Source organism: Ceratina calcarata, unplaced genomic scaffold, assembly GCF_001652005.2.
Source record: "Ceratina calcarata isolate Rehan_Ccalc_2016 unplaced genomic scaffold, ASM165200v1 scaffold115, whole genome shotgun sequence".
Taxonomy (NCBI): Eukaryota; Metazoa; Arthropoda; class Insecta; order Hymenoptera; family Apidae; genus Ceratina; species Ceratina calcarata.
The window spans coordinates 129,496-151,820 of record NW_017132445.1 but is presented as its reverse complement, the minus strand read 5'-3'; the positions used below and the strand labels follow the sequence as shown (position 1 = coordinate 151,820).

The 22,325-nt window shown below is 40.0% G+C and overlaps 3 protein-coding genes across 3 annotated transcripts in view; all 3 read right to left on the bottom strand.

Moving 5' to 3' along the window:
* LOC108623434 (uncharacterized) overlaps positions 1-8,042 on the bottom strand; it is a 213,758-nt gene extending 205,716 nt beyond the window's left edge. The window contains exons 1-6 of the mRNA XM_026812198.1: positions 7,385-8,042; positions 6,132-6,258; positions 5,934-6,063; positions 5,691-5,855; positions 5,412-5,613; positions 5,211-5,335 (exon numbers count right to left, since the gene is read on the bottom strand). Of these exons, the coding sequence (XP_026667999.1) occupies positions 5,211-5,335; positions 5,412-5,613; positions 5,691-5,855; positions 5,934-6,063; positions 6,132-6,258; positions 7,385-7,388 (753 nt within the window). The 5' untranslated portion in view covers positions 7,389-8,042. The remainder of the gene's footprint in view (positions 1-5,210; positions 5,336-5,411; positions 5,614-5,690; positions 5,856-5,933; positions 6,064-6,131; positions 6,259-7,384) is intronic.
* Positions 8,043-8,137: 95 nt separating this feature from the next.
* Positions 8,138-10,213, bottom strand: LOC108623441 (tubulin alpha-1 chain). Its single transcript, XM_018021960.2, has 3 exons — positions 10,094-10,213; positions 9,408-9,630; positions 8,138-9,325 (listed from the first exon to the last, which is right to left on the bottom strand). The coding sequence occupies exons 1-3, from the start codon at positions 10,094-10,096 to the stop codon at positions 8,199-8,201; spliced, it is 1,353 nt and encodes a 450-aa protein (XP_017877449.1). The 5' UTR covers positions 10,097-10,213; the 3' UTR covers positions 8,138-8,198.
* A 2,136-nt stretch (positions 10,214-12,349) lies between these two features.
* tok (tolloid-like protein 1 tolkin) overlaps positions 12,350-22,325 on the bottom strand; it is a 43,673-nt gene continuing 33,697 nt past the window's right edge. Inside the window, exons 5-15 of the mRNA XM_018022035.2 lie at positions 19,062-19,451; positions 18,662-18,840; positions 17,507-17,737; positions 17,070-17,294; positions 16,140-16,607; positions 15,893-16,015; positions 15,487-15,805; positions 15,134-15,425; positions 14,807-15,020; positions 14,485-14,735; positions 12,350-14,402 (exon numbers count right to left, since the gene is read on the bottom strand). Coding sequence (XP_017877524.1) covers positions 14,232-14,402; positions 14,485-14,735; positions 14,807-15,020; positions 15,134-15,425; positions 15,487-15,805; positions 15,893-16,015; positions 16,140-16,607; positions 17,070-17,294; positions 17,507-17,737; positions 18,662-18,840; positions 19,062-19,451 — 2,863 coding nt within the window. The 3' untranslated portion in view covers positions 12,350-14,231. The remainder of the gene's footprint in view (positions 14,403-14,484; positions 14,736-14,806; positions 15,021-15,133; positions 15,426-15,486; positions 15,806-15,892; positions 16,016-16,139; positions 16,608-17,069; positions 17,295-17,506; positions 17,738-18,661; positions 18,841-19,061; positions 19,452-22,325) is intronic.

Sequence of the window (22,325 nt, the reverse complement as noted above, 5' to 3'; positions counted from 1 at the left end):
CACAAAGTCGATGTAGATTAGACTCGGTGGAAGGATAAATTGAACCGCGAAGGGTTAATTAAACGCGTACGTGCATGACGCGGCCACTGAAAACTGGTATGAACGCGAGGAAGAGCGGTGAGCGTGCCGCCGCGTTTCGGTGATAGTGACCCAGTAGCTGGAAGACGCGACGTAACAATTTCGCTCCGGAGTTAGCGGTACCCGTCGCGTCGGAGCGCGATGCTTCACCCTGCGGACACTTCGCCGCTTCCTGGTAAACAATTAGACGCGACTTGCTCCAGATGTAGCAACTACCGTTGTTCGTCTTGATAAACTCATGCTAACCAGAAATCGGGACCGATTCGTGTCACGCAATATAAAATCTCCTCGCTTTAAACGCAACGAATATAAAGAACGTTCGCCACGTTCAAATATATACAGAATATTAAAAGATGAATACCTATTAGAACGTTTGCATGATAAAAGAAATGTCTATTGAATTGTAGAAAAAGAATGTGCAAAGGATAGAATTTTACTCGGGGGAAAGACGAAATTTTCTAAGGTATGCATTTTTCCTACGGGGGTATCGAATAGATTTCAATGTCGCAATTCATTTTTTCATTCAACGTTTGATATCAATTTCAGGGTATAGGAAATACAAATAACCCGAAGACAAGTATCATGCGATTCTATATCGTGGAATGAGTATCTCATGGAAATTCAATCCCTTGGATCGCAGTGCGAACCCAGCGAAGCATCAATGCTAGCTACAGCATTCTAGTTGCTAGATCGCCTTGCACGTGTCGATAATTTCTTTTGTGCTAAATAGAAAATGAAATAGATCGACGTTCCTTTAATTTAAGAATTGTTTCACTTTTGATTGTCCGCATGTCTTCGAATACTCAATGCATTCTCTATAGTTTATGCATGTATAATCTGTTTTTAAATGTACCTAAAGAACATTAAACGAATAGATGTCCAAATAATTCCAATGAAACGAGTATTTAAACTGTTATGTTGATTCATCCTTAACAGTAAATTGAAAGCTGTTTCACAGGATCATAAACATGTACACAAGCTAATTTAATAACCGATGAACGTATCGTTGCCAGTTGTAGAGAAAGAATGGACGATTTACGATATGCAATTTCGACGAACGTAATAAGAACAAAACTTTCACGTTGGTGGAATACAAACACGAGTACAAGCTCGATAATGCAGAATTCCTATTGCTTGCATATATCTATCAGCGAGCAAATAATAATGTAACACGTATTGATACTCCGCGCTGATATACGCCGTGAAAAGGTTGAAAGATCGCAGCAGATTTCATTTTGGTCGCGCGAGGTCAGCTATCGACTATAAAATCGAAGGAAAGTAAAAGTACTTCCTGTATTTTCATGTGTAAATACAGGTAGAACAAATGCTAATGGATCGTCGATTAATAGTCTGACGTTTGTATGATTTCCGAGGCTTGAACGATTTACTTTCTGTTTTTTAAACGTCGTAACGTATCTGGACAATAAATCGGCGGAACCGTCAAAGGAACGGAAGCGAAACATTTGCCCGAGACATTTTAATTGCAAAGGAAGTGAAATTAAAGCAGCGTTGCAATTATCATACGAACAAGCTTACTGACGTGAAAATTTATGCACGGATCGTGTCAGCAAGTGTAGAATGATGTTAACAATCTCTGTAATAAATGAAGTGTTATCAGTCGGAATTACTCATTTACTTTTGATTAAAAGGAAACGATTACTGTTTTTGTTCCAATGCGTTATATTAGCTACATGAATTATTGCCAGGTCGGCCTGTATGCATTTGTTGAATCTTAATAAAAATTCGCTTACAGCGATGTTAACGATCTTTGCGGTGAATGAAATCGTGTTATCAATTAGAATTATTCATTTACTTTGACTTATTGTTAGGAGGAAGTACCTTTTGTTCATCGGAATGCATTAAAGTGAACCACAATTATAATTCCTTGAATCCCGATAAAAATCCAATTGCTTCTGTTTAAAAAAATTGCACCGTTAATCAATTTCTCTGCAATTAAATTAAACACGAGTCACCACGGTTTCCATTAAGGATGTCCATACTAATTGTGCGACACGCATCGCTTGTACGATTTCACTCATTCGGTCGTTAATGTCAACCCCGTTCGATGAAAATTGCTCGATTCACGAGCATCAATGAACGCGTCTCCTCTCCGCGAAGAGGAAGAGAGTAACGCAACCGTTCATCAATCTTCATCACTGAAATTCTATAGATCGAACAATCTAAACGATAGACGACGTAAAATAAATTATGCGGCCCCCGGTGCATGCGTGCATCATTGTCCCATGTGTTTTATTTGATTTTTCGAACTTTCCTTCCTTCCGTTCTTTCAGTCTTTATGCGCGACCTTAATGCCAACTTTCATTTTATTTTCTCCATTGAATCCGGCTGGGTGATAGATTAATCGTTTTATCTCGAGAACGCGAGATGATAACGCGACAAATTGAAAAAATATCGACTTATTCGTTGGACCGTATTCGCACGATGTTCCTAGAATTAATTAACCGTAAATCCCCTACGCGGGCGATGATAAATGACCGAGTTAGCGACGGTACACTCCAATCATCCAACTTCTGCTCGTTGCATCCATCCTATTGTTCTGTCGGTTTCTAATTCCGCAGGATTGATTTAAATTAATTCTATATGAAATTTAATTTAAACCGCGGTTCAAGTTTAATTTCGTTATACATTCATGATAAAACGCGAACTAGGTTCATAACAGCTTTCACTGTGCGAACACATTAAAAGCGTTTCATAACCGGGAAACTGGTCCACGCGTCGATGAAACGCGGTGTCAACCTTGACTATTTTTACAGGCAATTTTTAGAATGATAAGACACGTAGAAAATTTTACGCCGGCGGAGTTTTAACTCGGAATTCGCTTAAAACGAACAAGGCTACCATGTGCCGCTGCGAGGGAGCAACGAACTGGGACATAAACAAATTTATTCGCGCCAGCTTAGAGAGGCTAAATTTAAATTATTCGCTCGATGCTTCCGTTCGATTTTATCGGTCGATAAGAGTGAAACGATCAGAAAATTTCAGAAACTAAGTACATAATCGATCTTATCTCACAAAAATTCATACTGCAAATTTTTATGTATAATAAAACATTTTTAACATTCATTTAGAAAATGAAATCTAATCGAGGATTATAATGCACTTCACTTTTGATATTCTGTGAGCTGCAGTTTGTTAATGAAATACAATACCAATTCATAAATATAAAAGATATAAAACTGTCGATGAAAGAGGAGATAACATTTCCTATTTCTTTACCGAATTCTATAAAAAGGCAACTTTCACTAATAATCATCAGGATCTTTTTAAAGTGTTCATGAGAACCGGAACGCGCAAAGTGTATTAAAAGGATGATCCGAGCCTCGATTAATCCTTAATTTGCCACTCATGGGATCTATGGGAAACTACACGTTTCTCTCACACCAGGAAATGAAATCGTTCTCAATTGCTCTCTTTTACTCTTGTCTAATGCACAGAGACAAAAAACGTTTAAGTGCTATGCTCATTGCCCTTTTTGCTCTACCGTATCATTTCGCTTATCTATAATAAGCAATCGAAATTTTTGTTACATAACATTAATCTCATTCAATGGTACTTTCATTATGGTACAAATATAAACAGCAATTTCCAAGTGATATTTATATCAAATAATGTATTTCTATCTTTTAATTTGAGTAATATATGTATAGTTATGAATGCGTATTATCCTTTCATCGACAAAAGTAGGAATGTACTTTTCATTCTATTTATGCCCATACACTTAGGACACAGTTCCATTGACCAGATAAGAAATGTTCAATTTGCATTTCATTTGCAATTCACGGCTTAATTTACTCGACAGTGACGCTTACTAAGCTGATATTACGATTAACGAGATTGCGTGAATCGGAATAGACTCGTAATGAATCCGTTACACTCTACTAAATCAAAGAATTATCATCTCTTTCAGGCTGAATCCTTGAACTGTAAAACTAAAAGTTACGTACCGCAACTAACAGTTCACGTGAGAATAGTACGTGTGAATACCTTGTAATTGAAATTCACATCTTATTCTAATGTCGACATTTATGCCAATGTTATTGTTGCGACACGACTTGCAAAATTTCTTGCAAAACTATATTATATTCACCTTACGCCTGAGGTAAACTCGTATTACAACCAATAATACGTTGCACACCTTTCTCAATTGTCTGCGTTTACCCAACAATTTATTACCAAAGAAACCTTTAATGGTACGCAAAATTCTGCGAGGAAAGCATAAATATGTCTCTAAACACTATTTCGAAATGCAATACGAGAATGCAATAAAGCTCTGGCGTACAATATGCAGAAGAAAAAAAATGGAAAAACGCACACGCTCGCAGTACCACACAATACCGTAGTTATGCATGCGTTCGCGGGGTCCAGCACGTATCACGTTTTGTGTTGGGATGCAATTAAGGGGGGAGAAAGAAGAAGATAGAAAACATGGTAGAAAGATACGGAACTAACGCGAGTCGGGTTCCCCAACGCCCACTTGATCATACAGCACAGAGTCGAAAGAGAATCGTGCTGAAACTGAACGTGCATCACCCATCGTCTCATGTAACTCACTATCTTCCATTGGGATTGCACAATTAACAGCCACGACAAAAATCCCAGGTATTAACTATATGATTTTGTAAACTGGCGCAGATTTAAGATTTTTTACTTAGTCGTTACATGATCCAATTATCCGATCAATATCCCTCTTATACAAAATTATTACTGAACAAAACTATTTATAACGTCAATTAAAACAGATTTCTGTCATTTTTCTCAATTTTGGGTAGTTTGATATCTTTCTATGAATTACGATTCAAGCATTCTTAAATCGCGTTCATGCCTGTTCCGCGTATCTCAAGCACGTTGCACGTAATTATTTACTATTGCCGGCGCTTGTACTATACGGCCGGTTAAGTGTTCGTTGTCGACCGTTTCCGTTAACAATAAAGAGATATTTCCGGTTCGCAAACGGAAACGACGTATTTATAATATTGATTCGTCGCGTTAATGACTCGCGCGAAGCATAAACGCGTCACTCGCGGACAAACGTATTTATACCTCGCGTATTGTACAAAGACCAAATTTTTCATTTGCATGCTATAACAAATTGCTGTTTTTGTATCACTCACCATATGTTCCACTGCTTTCTCCTCAAGCTCGGCCAGAGTCCAATCAACGTGGAAACTCAGGGGTTGAAGACGAGACTCCATTTCACGAAGCCATTTTCTCAAGCACTTTACTTCGTGCTCGAAGTCTGTTACACAAATCTTTTACTTAAAAACTAATTCGGCATAGAATTCGATGGAGTCTTTAATTTCTTACGAAATTACCTGCTGACATATCTTGTTGATTGGATACAGGCCGCTCGACAGGTGCCATTATTTGCTCGACTAACTCCCATTTTGCATTCAAATGGTCAACTCGCCACGCTACTTCATCTTTCAAAGCAGGGGCACATGACACTAATTTTTCAGCTTGATCATTAAATAGTTTTCTTCTGTACGCCCTACGTCGCAGCTCCTCCATGTGAGCCTTAAATATGAGCAACGTATTTAAGTTATTCAATATATAAAATCTAATTGTAGTTAACACATTTAAGTAATACATACCGCACGCAGACTTTTATCTAATAGATTTTCCTCTTTACTATAAATCAGTTCTTGAAGAACCCTCAGCCATGAGTACAATTCGGAGAACTGACTACTAAATTCTTTAAAGCTCCATGATTGTGTAGATACATCAGTCTCATCCCATGTCAATTCACCATTAGCTTCCTGTTAATGTGACCATAACATATGAACTTTAAATCTAATTACATGTACATTAAAAACATTGCAATGAAGTCTACATACCTTACAACTATCTATCAAATTAGTATCCATAATGTAATCATAGTTAGATCGTATTGCTGCCCAAAATTCATCTTTGCAGTCTTCTCGGTTAGTCCACAAACGTTGATTGTGTAGTTGCTTTGGATCTTTCCTGTAATGCAAACACAATTTAGTTGTATGATAATTTAGAATATATCGAATAAGAAATATTGTACAAACCTCTTTTTTGTGAGACTGTTGTATGGTCTTTCTATCGCTATCCCCACTTGGCCATGCTTTTCCAAGCCATGACCGAGTGGCTGAAGCGAAGATAAGGAGAAACTCATCTTCATGGCTGGGCAGTGGTCTGCAATAAACAGAGGTTTATATGAAAATAACAGAATTAACAGTAACGTATAAGAGAGATACAAGAATACTAAATGAAACAATTGATTTAGAAATAGTAATAGATGAAAATTGCCATTGTCTTTTTATTTTCTGAAGATATCAAACTGTCATGATATTAAGAAACAATTACTGAATACAATAAATTGTTTCAGAGTATTCTTCTATATTTGCAGTATCTTATATCTAATTATATCAGGCGAATGAGTCAGTGGTATAACCTCTCGAGTACACTTGGGAAGGATACTTTCTTTCACTTCAAAATTGTCAAATGTTTTTCACATAATTTACCTGGGAACTACGTGACATCAGAAACATCTTACACACACGAAAACACTACAAGCGTTCGCGAAAGCAATTTTTTTGTACCATTCATCGAGTTTCTAAGTCAGAACAAAAAAAATTCTCGACTGCGATGCATTAGACGCAACACGACATGGCAATGCCTTTTGTACCTGTATTATCTTAGCTGCATTTCACGTGTAGATACAGCATTTAACCAGTGTTAACGCGAAGAGCTGTATACACACGCATTTCGACAGGTAGCGCGTACAAGTGTATTGTTTGCTTTATCAAAAACACAAGAGCCTCCTGTATATACGCATACGCTCCGGCTAAAGTTACAAGATAAGCGTCCGAGAACTTACTACAAAGTCGCTCGAACTCATTCGCGGCTGTCGCCGGAATGCTCCCTCGTTCTTATCTGATACTGTCATGAAACCGAGTTAGCATTCCCCGAAATGATTTCTGTTCAAATGTATTATTCAGCGCGTGAGGTAAAAAAAAATGTAATCGAGGAAACCGGAGAACGTAGCGACGAGAACTCGAGAGTTGGAGGGGCTGCACTCCAATTGCACACGTCCAAGGTGCAGCCTCTTGCCAAAGAGTAAGTATGCAAACAATGTATCTATCCGGGACGTATGCGTATTTGAATAATAGATTTTATTCGAAATATGTCGCCGCACCATAACTGCAGCCTCGATACGATAGTGTAAATATTGCATCGATGCTGTGAGTCATGGTTTTTTTGCACCGTTTCTCGAGGGAAACGTAGCTGAAAATTTTTAGCAATATCGGGTTTCACTCACTCATATCACACGTCGCGATCCAAAACGAACAGGCGATCCATTTGGCCGCGGTGTTAATTGCGCGTTAGTAACATTTTCGCAATTTTTTAATCCAACGAGACCGCCAATTTTTTTTAACAAAATACCGCCTTACACACCACTCTGCACACCGACATGCACCAACGTGCACTGCCGTAGCACGCATGCGTATCGCCGACAAGTGTAAGGAGTTGCGACGACTCATGGCAGATTCTTAGAGAGATAATCTATTCTTACCGTTGGAATAAAGCGAGACGGAAGACGCGAAACCGAAATGGGATAGAATTAGGAGAGATATTCTCGTATTCGCAATAAGACAGTCTAAACAGCGGCGATAAATTGTTAGGCAAACTGCATACTTGGCGCCTCGTGCGTGTCCTATGGTATGTACGCAATTTTTTCAAATGCTTCGTGAATTTTTATGAGCAAATTATGCGCAAATGATTTTAAACGTTAACTCAACCATTGCGTATTTATTTGTACCAACAATAAGTAGAAAAACTGACTTTTTCGTATTCATATTTGCAACGTTTCTATTCTTCCTTCGCAACATTATTGCAGCTTACAATCTTCATTTAAGAATTATTTTACATTAATTATGCAATGATCTCATCAAATTAGTATTGCGAACATTCGTTCTTCAACATAAAGAAACTTTTCGAATATAATTTGTGGAAATAAAAAGATCGGGAAAACGTACAAAGGATAAGATGGGATTACATGAAACGAGAACGATTGCAAATCAATTCGTTTATTTCGAATTGTACGTCATTGAAAAATCTCGGCGACGGTGAATTTAGTATTCTTCGGCTCCTTCTCCTTCACCTTCTGCGGAATCCATACCGACCTCCTCGTAGTCCTTCTCGAGGGCGGCAAGATCCTCGCGGGCCTCGGAGAACTCACCCTCCTCCATACCCTCACCGACATACCAATGTACGAACGCTCTCTTGGCGTACATTAAATCGAACTTGTGGTCGAGGCGGGCCCAAGCCTCTGCGATAGCAGTGGTGTTGGACAACATGCAGACGGCTCGTTGTACCTTGGCAAGATCGCCACCCGGTACTACGGTGGGTGGCTGATAGTTGATGCCAACTTTAAAACCGGTCGGGCACCAGTCGACGAATTGAATGGTGCGCTTAGTTTTAATTGTAGCGATAGCTGCGTTGACATCCTTGGGCACAACGTCGCCTCTGTAGAGCATGCAACAGGCCATGTACTTTCCGTGACGAGGATCGCACTTCACCATCTGGTTGGCCGGCTCGAAGCAAGCGTTCGTGATCTCCGCAACTGAGAGCTGTTCGTGGTAAGCCTTCTCCGCAGAGATTACTGGGGCGTAAGTGACCAGCGGGAAATGAATTCTGGGGTATGGTACCAAGTTAGTCTGGAACTCCGTAAGATCTACGTTGAGAGCGCCGTCGAAGCGAAGCGAGGCAGTGATCGAAGATACGATCTGACCGATCAATCTGTTCAAATTCGTGTACGTCGGTCTTTCGATGTCCAAGTTTCGCCGACAGATATCGTAGATAGCCTCGTTGTCGACCATAAATGCACAGTCGGAATGTTCCAAGGTAGTGTGGGTTGTGAGAATCGAGTTGTAAGGTTCGACCACTGCAGTGGAGACTTGCGGAGCCGGGTAGATCGCAAACTCCAGTTTCGACTTCTTTCCATAATCCACTGACAGACGTTCCATCAAGAGAGATGTGAAGCCGGATCCAGTGCCACCTCCAAACGAGTGGAAGATGAGGAAACCTTGGAGTCCAGTACATTGATCTGCGAGTTTACGGATGCGGTCCAAGACAAGGTCAACGATCTCCTTGCCAATCGTGTAATGACCGCGAGCATAATTGTTCGCAGCATCCTCTTTGCCTGTGATCAGTTGCTCGGGGTGGAAGAGCTGACGATAAGTGCCAGTACGAACCTCATCTGTAGGAAATATTGGTAAAATTCATTTGAATCATCCTTGAAACATATTCAAGAAACTTTAGTGTACAGAATAATTACGTACCGACTACTGTAGGCTCTAAGTCAATGAAAACAGCTCTGGGCACGTGCTTTCCAGCACCAGTTTCACTGAAGAAAGTATTGAAACTGTCATCACCACCTCCAATAGTTTTGTCTGATGGCATCTGACCATCAGGCTGAATGCCATGTTCCAGGCAGTACAATTCCCAACAGGCATTTCCAATCTGGACTCCAGCCTGGCCAACGTGGATTGAGATACATTCACGCTGAAAAAATATAAGTAATTTTTAGTCCTTAACTCCTGTTATCATCCATAGCACTTTATACACGATATTTAATCCATTTCCATCAAGTACTGAGATATTTGGAAGAATTTAGCTAAATGACGGAAATGTGTTAACAAGAATCGTTCGCGAAGTATCGATCGCGTCCCAAAACGACGCGTATTTCCCCCACTCGATTGACGCGAAACAACGAAATCGCATTTCCCTTCCCTTTATGCTTTCACATTTCCTAGCCTGTGCAAAGATTCATTTCGTGCAAACTTATGCGATCACTAACAGTGAATTATAACTGTTCTGACTATTTTAACGGTACCTAAGTGAGTCATAAAGAACAGGGCGGTGCCGGCCGGTACAAGCGTCACCCAAGCCATGTTGTTCAACGTTCATCGTTTGGACGATTATTCGTTGCTCGCGGACACAATTTTCAGAAATTATTTCTACTCACCATTTTGAAGTCTGGGGTTTAGTTTCGCACTTTTGTAGAAAGTGAGCAGTTGATAGTTAGAGCAAGTAATGGAGCTTTTGCTATCAGCCACACACAATGCACGGTCGAAGACCAAACGATTAATGCGCGATGGACGCTCGACACGAAATTTATACTACCGACTATCGACTCTTTCAGTTCACATCCATTGGCCGTTGGTGACTTCATCCTGGGCTCCGATTCGCTCGCGGAAGACCGCAGAACGCCAGGACGCCTTCACGCATGTTTTCTACGCACCGGATATATAGCTCCTGACCTCCTCCCTTGCGACATTTATTTTATTGATTTTATAAATTTCGATGGGTGCAGCAGAAGCAATTCGTGTTTAATGACCTGTTCATTGACTCGACAACGATTGATTTGCTTTTCGATGAAGGAATACGGTAATGCTTTACATTATTTGTTATTAAATAAATCAAGGTTTATTGAATGAAGTTATGCAAATTAATTCGCGGTAGCTTCAGTAATTTCTTTCAGCATGTGACTATATAGAAGTTCATTTCTATCAATGATTCTACGTTAAATAATTGGCATCATTAAGAATGCGTATGACCTTTTCTTTCATTAAACATAACGTGATTATGTCTTCATTAATGAACTTGCATTGGGAACAGTAGGGGAGGCATGCACTTAAATATGTACTCGAACATTGTGTAATTAGGGTACCTTGAAATGTATGTTAGAAAATCATGATTTAATTTTTTATAAAACGAATGAGATCTTAATAATTATTGAATAATACACAATGGTGCAGTATTCTTAGTTGCAATGTTATGTCTATTATTTATAAGCGTTAAACTTGTCCATCGGTTAAGAATAGACATTACGTCGCGGAATTTCTATTTAAGAATTACATACATATCTACAAGTCGTGGAAAGTAATAAAATGATAATTGACCAATGGTATTACCACCAAAAAAGAAAATATTCTACTATTACCCATTTCTAAGAACGAATCAATAATTTCCTGAGAACGATACCATACTATGAGTTTAAAGAGCGAAACAGGCAAGTTAAAACGAATTAACTTTATTGATCGTGAGATGTGAGTTCTTTTTCGAACTCTGGAGGTGTGATGCTGAGGAAGGATGAGGGCCGTGACAGAGCGCATGTGCCTCTCACTTTTTCTAAAATTGGTCACAGCCGGTCGGATCTCGCCAAAGGAAAGCGGTAAACCGTGATGGTCTCCTCCGTAGGACTTCCAAGGTGGGGCACGAACAGTCGTAGCTGGAAATAACTCATTTGTACAGTGTCCACAAAGAGCAAAATAATTGCGTAGAGAGAGCTACAGAATCGTCGTATCACTATTATTCTCTCGGTAAAAAGAAAGAACCGTGCAAAGGCCGTCGCGCCGGTCTGAATAATAGCTTCTAAGTAGGACATCACTTGAATGGTTCGCAAACATGTAACAGCTGTACGTACAGGCATAACGGAGTATGAAACTCAGTATCCGTATTTATTTATACAGACTAGAAAGTCAGATGTGTTCTAGTTTTGTTTCTGCCTTATGAAACTCATTCTTGTTTTTATCCATACATTATGGAATTGACGAAACTCAAACTTTGGTCTGATATTATTATTTAATATTTTATATAATATGCTTCATTTTTATCTGAGCATGAAAGTTGATCTCGGGTATTAACATAATCACTACCGGTAGAGCATCGATGATGTAACAGAACGACCACGCTTATTGTCCTTGCATCTGTAGCGATCTTGTTCACCAAATATAGATACTTAGTACCTCAAGGCTTTATATGCACTTCATATCATAACGGAATTCATTGGTAATTCAAATAAAATTTTCTAAACGTTTTAAAATTCTTCACGATATAATATTTTTATCTCAAATGATTGTATAATACTTACCTGATGAGGCGATTAATGTTCCATTAACGAGCGAGTTTCTATATTTATCAATGACTGAGTTTTAAGTAATGGTCAATCACTGATTACAAAATTGGTATCTACTTAGAATTCTAAACGTCACTTCATTATTATGCTAGAACGAATTACAGCATCGTCATCTGGAATCGTTCATCTGTTCTAATCGATCTTTTCTTTTTTAACTTCCAATTGATAAAAATGATGATTAGAAACCGTCGAGAATTGGGAATTTTTGTATGAGATAAAGGAGACTGATTTAGGTAGAGGAATATTTTTTTAATAGTAGAACTGCTTGTGTTACTTGCATATACTTGCTTAATAATATGTATATAGAGTGACTATAACGTATATTTCTGAGAACAAATAAATCACATATAATTTACAAAAAGGAACTTGACGCGGCGCTTAATATTGCTCTTATCGTCGTACAATAGATATGGTATTATCATCTATACGTGTGACTCTAGGCGTATGGATCTTTCCCCTTACATTTTGCGCGTACTCGCTCGCACACGGTACGCTCGCGGACAGAACATTAAAATCTCTCCGCAGTGTTTACTCGCAAACCTGTTTCTGCAATGTAGGTAGGCCGTATTCGTTTCTCAATTGAATTAAACAGTAGTAAAAGTATGCCAGTTTTTTCTGTGCATCGTCAGGACAGTCAAATATGTTGTGCAATTTTTCATAAATTAGATCTACGAAAAACAGAACGCAGATTTTTATTATTTTTCAATTTTCCAAGTGAATATTTGCAGTCTAATAGTAATCGTACACTGGGCAGTGAGTCACGTAGAAAAACGACCGCAAATTTCAAAATTAAGGATATCGTTACTTTCTGCGTTTTCTTTCTGCTCTCGCTTTAATTACGCAACGTACAAAAACGTTTCCCTCCTGTTTAGATGCAAGTTGAATACGATCCGACCAATACTCGAATCGGATGATCTACGATAAAATTATTAAAGATTCGGTTATTCTAGTACTTCCTGAAAATACCAACAATTTGCATCAGATGCTATTATCTAGTCAGTTAACTTAATCTGCCTGAATTTGATACTCTGCGAAAGGTCGCTATTGGAATTAGTTTTTAAACATCCTGTAACGTACACACGAAAATACAGAGTTGAGAACCGGAATTCACACGATAACGAGACATTTCATTTTTTTTTTTTCCTTTTCGTCGTCGATCCTATAACTACGATATAAAACGGCACGACGTCTACGTCTAAACTTTTATCTATGTACAATAAACGCTCGACGAGTACCTCGCTCGAGGCTCGCCGTTAAATCCCTATCGCTGACTCTTCAGGATAGATCAGCGTATCTAAATTTACATCTAGATTATTCCAAGTATCTGCACGAGTTTTGGAAGATTTTTTTCTTCGCTTCTTCTGCCGTTGGGTTCAGAACATATTCGTTCTGGTCATCGTAAAAGTGGTTTAAATGAAAGAATGGACATTTTCATTATGTCGCATTGATTTATATTTACTTTGATTTAGACCACTTTCATTGCAACCAGCATGTTGTGATATTAGAACCGTTTATCCGTGAATACCACAGAGTATCCTATAAAAGGAAAGATAAAAACAGGACTCGGGGATTAGTCGATTCAAAAGCTGAACGTGATCGAATCGTTTGGTACAGGGCAGTGTTTGAGAGAACATCAGTTTCGTTCCCCGTTGACTATCTCTTATTCTCGTCTTCGTCATCTTCTTATTGTATTCGCTTAGAATAATTCCGCACATCGATGAGACACTGTTCGATTAAATATTAAAACGATCACTTTAGCAACCACCGCGTGATGCTTACATCATTTTCATGTTGAACCTGTTTATCACTGGGTCATAGTAGTGCAACGCGTTCTATCTAAACATACAATGGCACGATTGGCCTGTCTCTAGGCCGAACTTCGAGTCGTACACGCTAATCCAATGGTGAAGCCATTAACTAACGCTGTCGCTGTAATAAATTATTCTTGAGACACTTCTCCGACTCCAAGCAGGCTGTCTGCTCTCCTTGATTCTCAGATTCAAATCTTGTTCATCCGTCAGTTGAAACAAACGCATTTCCCGGCCTCGACGACCGACTATGGTTCACGCTTCGGATTCCGTCGAGAAACGAGTGGCTACTCGTATTCTTCACCCCCATCGTTATTCTGCAAAAGCGAACCGATGTGGTATCCGTAGCCTAATCGATTCGCGAGGCCTGCCACGGATCAGAGATTCTCTTCGTCCGCATCCTCGTCCTCGGAACCTCCATAATTTTCACCAGAGTCCTGTCTGTCCACCGCGATGAACAGTGCCATGAATCCCTTGTTCGCTATCGTGTCGTCTGTCCTGAATCTCACCAACAACGCCTCGTTTATCGATATGAAATCTGTGGTGTTCTGAAAATTCAAACGAATAATTTAAATTAATTATCGAATTATACTTATACAATAATTCAATTGAAATTATTCGGTAACATACACTGTTGCCACAATATCGTCCGTACAGAAGACCGGAAGTGTCCAAACCAGAGTAAACCTCAACAAAATCGTAATTGCAGTCGGTCTCCGATTCAAGTTGGAACGTGACGAAAGTCAAGTGAACGTTTTTACCAAGCGGTGCCTCGATCGCCCAATCGCAATCGGTTCTATGGTCGTAGGGATGGGTGCCGTATTTCGCGTGCGAGTACAAATGCTTCACCTCGTTTGTCGCAATCAAGTGGCCACCGCAGGCTGTGAACAAGTAAAGTCTTAACTTCTGAATACTCGGAGCGGTAGGATTGTTCGCTCTGAGCCGAACTTACCAGTGCTATGAGTGGCGAGGAACCCTTTCCTCTGGACGGAAGCGTCGCTTTTGAATACCATATACATCTGATTCCCAGTTGCCAAGATTGGATGCGGTTCTTTGGTGCCGCAGAACTTGCCAAGGACGTGGCTGTCGGGCGAGTCCCCGTCGTAAATGGCAATATGATCGTAATTGCATTCCTGATGGGATTCCATCTCGAAGACTTTGAAAACCTAAACAGTTTTATCAGAATTTATATTCTTCAACGCCCAACTATTATATAATTGTAAAATCTTATACGATATGTTAATAGTAAAATGATAGAATAAGATGTTTCTATACTAACTAATTTAATACGGTGTCCTGGTTTGGTAACAAAGTGCCAGACGCAATCTTTGAGACCGGGGTAATAGTCCGGATAGTTCGGGGAAGTTATGGTACCCACAGGGGCGACGATTTCGTATTTGCAGCCACCCTCCTTGCAGTCGCGTCCATTTTCGTGAAGCGTGAACCCGTTATGACAGGAACATTGATAAGAGCCTATTGTGTTCCTGCACTCGTGCTGGCAGCCACCGTTATTGTCCGCGCACTCGTCCATGTCCGTGAAGAAAATTGCTGCGAATCCAGTTTTCTGGATACTATGCAAAAACGTGTTGATTAGGAAAAAAAATGAATCTGTAAAAATAATTAATCAAATACCTATTGTCTGAGGTAAATTTGACTCGCATAGAGTTTCGTTCAGAGGTGATCAATGGCGGTAATCTCGAGCCACAGAATACTCCGTGCTTCCTCAATAGATCGTCTCCAAGTTTGCTGCTCACTTCGACCGAGTCATACTCGCACTCCTGTTGACGGGCATTGTTCCCTTCCAGATCGAAATGCGTGAAATTCAGCGTGATACGGTATTGAGGCGGTGCTATAATTTCCCAGACGCAGTCCTTGTTCCCTGGATAAGTCACCGGGAACGATGGACTGGTGATAGTTCCGTTATTATCCTCGAATAATCCACCGCAGGCATCTAACACATAAATACATTAATTAACACAACCCTCTTCAAAATCTGTATCAATCGATAAATGTGATTTTAAAATTTAATTGTTTTTACCTTCGCACCGTTTCCCATCGGAATGCAATTCATAACCGGGTTTGCAAGAGCACTCGAAACCTCCCAAAGTATTGATACAATTATGTTCGCATCCGTGATCGATCAGAACGCACTCATCGAATTCTAAAAAAAATACAAACAACCTGTTAATCGCGTTTAACCTTCGACCCCGTGCAACTTCGTGTCGTATAAAAGCGAATTGAATGGAGTGGCATCGAAGCTCGGTGGAACGTGAAACGGTGTGCACCTTTCATGAACGTGGCGGAGAATCCAGCCTTCTGCACCGATCCGTCGCTAACGAACTTCACTAAAAGTTTGTTCCAGGTCGACTTAATGTCCGGCGGTATCTTGTACCCGCAGTAAACGCCGATTAGTGGTGAGTCCGCGTTATGACCGTCCCGCACCTCCACGTAGTCGTACACGCAGTTGTCGTGGTTTTCGATCTCGAACGATTGAAACTTTAGTGCTACTTGGAAGTTCTCCGGTACGGACAACTTCCAGACGCACTCCTTGCTCGATTGGTAGCCCTCCGGGTAATTGGGCGATTCCAAATGGCCCGTGTCCTCCAGCTCGATCTCGCCCCCGCAAACGGCCTCGTAGCTCGCCGTGAAACCCCGATGCCCGGTCTGGTGACCCGACGTTACATATGTAACCAGCATCCGGCTTCCGGTGGAGACCACTGGCTCGTGGATCTTTCCGCTTCCGCAGTAACGACCTGCAATTGTCAATTACTTACGTCGTTTCATTAAATCAAGGTATTCTGTCACTCGTTTCACATAAAAGTATTCAGTTATTATACTACAGATATTTATACAATTTAATATATAGAATCCAGATGAACATTTCTCTAAAAATAATCATATGTATTTTATTTTTCCATAAATCTAATCTTTTTAAAAAACAAAGTACTTTGTTCAATTTAAAACCGAAAAACCAAGTAAAATGAAATACGATATTCATAAAGGCTGAGCGTAAACCAAAGGATTACACAAATCTTACACGGTATCGACAACCTAAATCCTCCTATAGGTAAACTTTATAGCATTTAAAAAAAAAAGTTGTTTCCCGACCATTCATTTATCACCATGCAATGTGCGTATATTCGTAATCGGGATTAAACTATGAAAGACGATATTTTGCCATGGACCGATGATAATTCTAAAAGAATTTTACTCACCGAGCACGTTGCTCTTGTGCCAGTATCCATCTCTGATCTCTAAATAATCACTGCGACAGTAATTACTCTTGAATATGTCCAGAGACGTAATGTTAAGGACTATTCGTTCACCGTGCGTGGCTGTGATTCTCCATTCGCATCTCTCGCCTTCGGGTGGCGGCGAACTATTCGGGTGAGAAGGCGAACCGAACGAACCGCTATTTTCTTGAAACGTTCTGCCACATTCTATAACAAAAGTAAAATTAATAGAAATAAATAATTAGATTAATTCAATAAATTCTGTAGAATGTAATCTATAGAATGAAATTGTGAGAATTTCCGTTTATCTTCTACATACTTTTATACTTTTTATGTATTTTTCATACATAAAATCCAGTATAATAAATAATTAGTAGTTACTTCTAGAAATTGTTACAAAGAGAAATTAATGGACTTACTATAGCATTTGTAGAGAAGATTCGTCTGAGCGATATCACCCTCGCTGAGACGCAACCTCTGACCAATCTCAGGTCGTTTCTTCCCATGAATTTCCATTGGCAAAATCGTATCTAAATATGTACCCCTCGAAAACGTGTTTTTTGCATAGTGCATGATGGAATCGTAATCATAAGGCAAGCCGAGAGAATTCACTTCCTCTTCGGTCAGCTTATTGAAATTGTATTCCTGACCTGAAACAATTTTTATGGCATAATTAAATAACAATTTTATGTGATCCAAATATCTTTATTTAATTTCAACTCAATTTTTATATGATATGACTGAATAACAGTTTCGATATACAAATTAGATTACAAAAGCGAACATTCATAAACTTGCATCGTCTGTCTTACTACCCATGTTACTAGATCTGTGAACCACTTCAACAATCGAACTACCATTCAAATTAACCACCTCGGCGAACTAGGTTTGAACACCATCGAGATCCAGCGTCAAGTAACTCCACTCTGCCTAACTAAAGTTCCGAACTGGGAGAAACAAAGCCGATCGATTTGATCGATCGCCGGCTGCTACGAAAGCGGCATTGCGAACCGCTTCCGGTATACACCCCCAATTGTTATCCCACGTATTGTGCATTCCGTGTTTCCTAGCATCTCATCGAGTATTATTCGTCCGTTGTTTAAACTCGACGAAACCGTCACGGGGACTGGTCACGCATCCTCGCGTAACGTTTCGTCGTCTAAGGCGCAATTTCGCTTGGCAAACAGTCGGCTAATCCAACAGCTCGTTATCGTATTCGTGTTATGAGTATCCATTAATCGGTACACGATCACGCTGTAAATATTAGAATAACCGTCCCGCACGATTACATAGTTGTCACCGCTAATGACGAGTGAGATTTGCTTTTGGGCTAACTGGCCTATTAATCTAAACCGGAACCGAACCCCTGCGCGGAATCGAGATTCGGGCACGTAGTGGCCGTGTCTTCAGTTTTGATTCCTTCTCACGTTCACCAAACATTTCGGCGTCGATGCGTTCGCGAAGCAAACACAACTATTGCGGTGTTCTAATGATTGTTAAACGAAACGTTGCAGAAACATGCATGAAATAGAATGTTTTAGTTTTATTATACATGCACGGAAAATTTAACTCACCGGACATGATATTGTCGCGAATGATCTGTACGTGACGGTCCCGATCGGGCCTGGTGTGCTCGTGCCAAAAACCAACTACGTGGCCCAATTCGTGTACCACTATTCCAAACTTGTCGCAATTCTTCCCGATGCTTATCGCCTGGGGACCGTTACCCCTTTTCCCAACGAACGAACAGCAACTGTTCACAAATCATTTTAAAAAAAAAGAACCAATTAAATATGAATAATCTTCGAACAATGTCATTTTATTATTATCACATTTATATATTTTTACAGACTCAAATTTCGTTTTATCTCATGAGGTGTTAGTTCGAATATAGAAAATATATGAATAACTTTCTAAAGATAATATCTATTGAAAGAAAAATAGAATCCTTGTTCGACGCGTTGGTAAACTCACCCACACGGCCTTTCCGTGAAGAGTATATAATTAGGATGCTCGCCAGGGACCCTTTCTACAAATTTAACGCAAGTAAAGTTCTCCCAGTGTCTCATAGCCTGTTTGAACAAAGCCTTGTGAGCGCCAGAGAAATTCCCATCGATCTCGTAAGGGATCACACCGTGATCCCACACGCGTTCCTTGCGAGCTGTCGCGGCCCTCCGCGTCCTGCTCGAAAATCGGTGCCTCGTGGTGCCCCTCTTGTTCGCGAGATACTTCGGCTTATGCTCCATGTCGTAGAATTCGATCGAACGCAATTGCCGATCGTGCCACGAAATCACTTCGTCCGACGAATCTTCGAAGTCTTTTTTGATCACCGGTATCTTGCGTCGACGATGCCTTCTCCTGGTTCTGAAAATTTACGCGTTCTTTCATACATTATTGAACTTAGTGACATGTGATTCTTTTTTAAAGTGACACAACAGTTATGCAATATATTAAAACTAATGAATGTTAACTCTAATCATTTTATACGTAAAAAAATCAGAGAATTGACAATCCCACTGGCTGACGATGTGTCGTGAAGCAGATGACGCCTTAAGAGGTTTATATCACTCATCCTCTGAAGCCGCTTAAAGAGAACTACCTACCCTAAAACCCTCATAAAGCACTACATAAATTTGCGTTCGCATCCCAATTGCCAGTGAATTCCTGACATCATTTTAGCGGTCCGTGAAATATTGCCAGTCAATCTCGGCTTTCTTCCACAATTTACATTTACCCTGTAAAAGTTGTCGAGGTTTCCCCTTTGCCGGTGAAAAAAAGACGCGGTCCCTCAGTCGAGCGGGGCTCGACGGAAAGCAAAAAGGAGTACGAGACAGCGGAAAATTTACTCAGCATCGAAGCGTTGAACGCGGCACGGTCTCGTTAAAAGACTGTGAGAGCGGAAAATTTACGGCGCAAAGCGGCAACCATCAAATGTTTAATGTTAACCCGTAGTGCCGGCTCGTTAAAACCGAAAGAGCCCTGTCCGGTTATTAATATGCTATTAGCGTGATATTGAATATAACTAGCCGAGTTTCGCGAAGGTTTACCCTCCATTATTATCCTCCCAGATAGCAATTTTCGTTTTGCTCTAGACCACCCTCATAAACCGATCAAAAGTGTTTTTGGGGCATAATCAGCATTGATTATTCACTGTTGACAAAATAAATCATACGGCTCGAAGTTTAGTTCCGTCTTTGCATAGTCAATATCGACGACAAGTCGTATAGATATATAATAGTTTATGGTTGGCCACGTGATTATAAAAAAATCTGACGAATATTCCAATTTGAAGTAAACCACATAAATCATATAAAAAAATCGTACAGGAAGTTGTGAATAGTTCTAACAGAATGGTACTTCAAATGAAAGAGTATAAACAGTTTCTGTCCATCAACCATTATGTGGAACATTACGTGTTACACGTTTCCATCCCCCTTTACACAGCCTCGATAACAACCGGATAGGATAACAGTTTATGGAGGTCCCGCGAATTGCTATGGTTGCCTCGCAGGAGTTAAACGAATCGTTTATAACGCAGGGAAAGGGTTGAAACGGAGGTAGGTAAAAACGATACGAGGCGAAGTCGCAGAAACAGGTGTTCCAGGTTGTAAAAATAGCCGCGAAACGCAGCATTAAAGCGAGACCCGTAGCTCGTGAATTGAATGCACCACGCCGCCCGGCGATTGCCGTTTTTTTTACGATATCGGATGAAATTGCCACCCGGGGCCGAAACGTACGCGCTTTTTACAGCCCCGTCCGGTCACCCGCGGACACCCCTTTCTCGGGTGGGGAAGCAATCGTAGCTAACGAACTGTTCGACCAAGTGTCCAATTCCAACTTTGATCAAACATTGTGTATTTATGCGTCCAATGCAAAATACAAGTTTCTCATTCCAATTTTTCAATACACTTCTAGAGTCTAAAAAATCGTATCTAATCAGTGGAAAGGTATGAAAATAAAATATGACACATTGGAAAGGTTTGAGAATAAAATATGATACAAGAATTTTGTAAAAGATAATATATTTAAAAATTTCAAGAAGGGAAATTTAAAGAAATATTATTCGCAACAACGATTGTTTATAAAGATCAATTTGCTCCGTCATAAGTGTTTTATTTGAACATGTTCTAAATAAAAATTGAAGGCCCGGTACTAGTTGTCGCGCGATATAGAACTCGATAGGAGGGAGTTCGCCTGCTGCGAAACTCAATACGAAATTCTCCTGTCGTAAGATACAATACTGATGACCCTAGGTCGCGGAGAGGTCCCATACGAACTACCCCCGGACTGCGAGACTCTCTGTTCCTCGATATCGACGGCGCCAGGCTCGTGAAACGTTATATCAATGATCGAGGAGTTTCGGGGCTCACAATCAATAATCTCGAACTTGTGGAACTAGACCAGGAAACTTTCGGATCGTAAGGCGCGGTACTCGCAACATTCAGATTCCGGAAACTGCGGTATGTAATTTGAGAACTGTAGATTTGATGTTCTTACAAGAAAATTGTATGAACGCTGCACTTAGTACATAAGAATATGTACGGAGTAAAAGCAGCGTGAATATTGCATTAGATGGAACAAAAAACTGATTCCATTTTCTTAATTCAAAGCGATAAATGTTTTACTTTGCATGAAAGTCCACAGTCTACTAAATTTAATTTCTCTTTTCAAAAGCAATGAAAAATTCCTCTAACGCCGAGATATCATACCTTTGAAATATGAAATCTGGGTTAGCAACTCTCTCACATATCTTAATGAATGCCAGATACATGTTTATAATTTTCTTAACGCGAATAAAAAAGTCCAAGGAATGGCTACGCGTTTTGATAAAAATGTAACTTTAGTACATGAGTACGTAGAGCTTAAAACGCTAGTGGCGTTTTACATGTTGAACGTATCGTCTCGGAGACGCGGGAAAAAATTTCCATCTCCCGTTTCCTGTTTGCATAATACGGGAGAGCGCAATAAAATTCTTCGGCAAATATCTCACCAGCCACACACCAGACCGCATGCATATTCATTTGCGGAAACGAGGCGAATTCGTGAAAAAAACTATGAGCCACTGAGATACTTCTATGAACCGATTAGCAAAAAGTCTGCCGCAAGAAAGTCTCTGAGAACGCTAGTGAATAGCTGTTCGTTTTAAGGATGTATTGGCTATATAGTCAATCCCAAAAGTTTATGTACCTTAGAAAAACGCATTTACTATAATTAAAAATAACTCAGACGTCGGAAGAA

What these genes read in the sequence shown, in the direction of transcription:
- LOC108623441 (XM_018021960.2), bottom strand. An exon ending in CTTAGAGCCTACAGTAGTCG is followed by an intron (nt 9,326 to 9,407) that starts GTACGTAATTAT and finishes TATTTCCTACAG; the next exon opens with ATGAGGTTCGTACTGGCACT.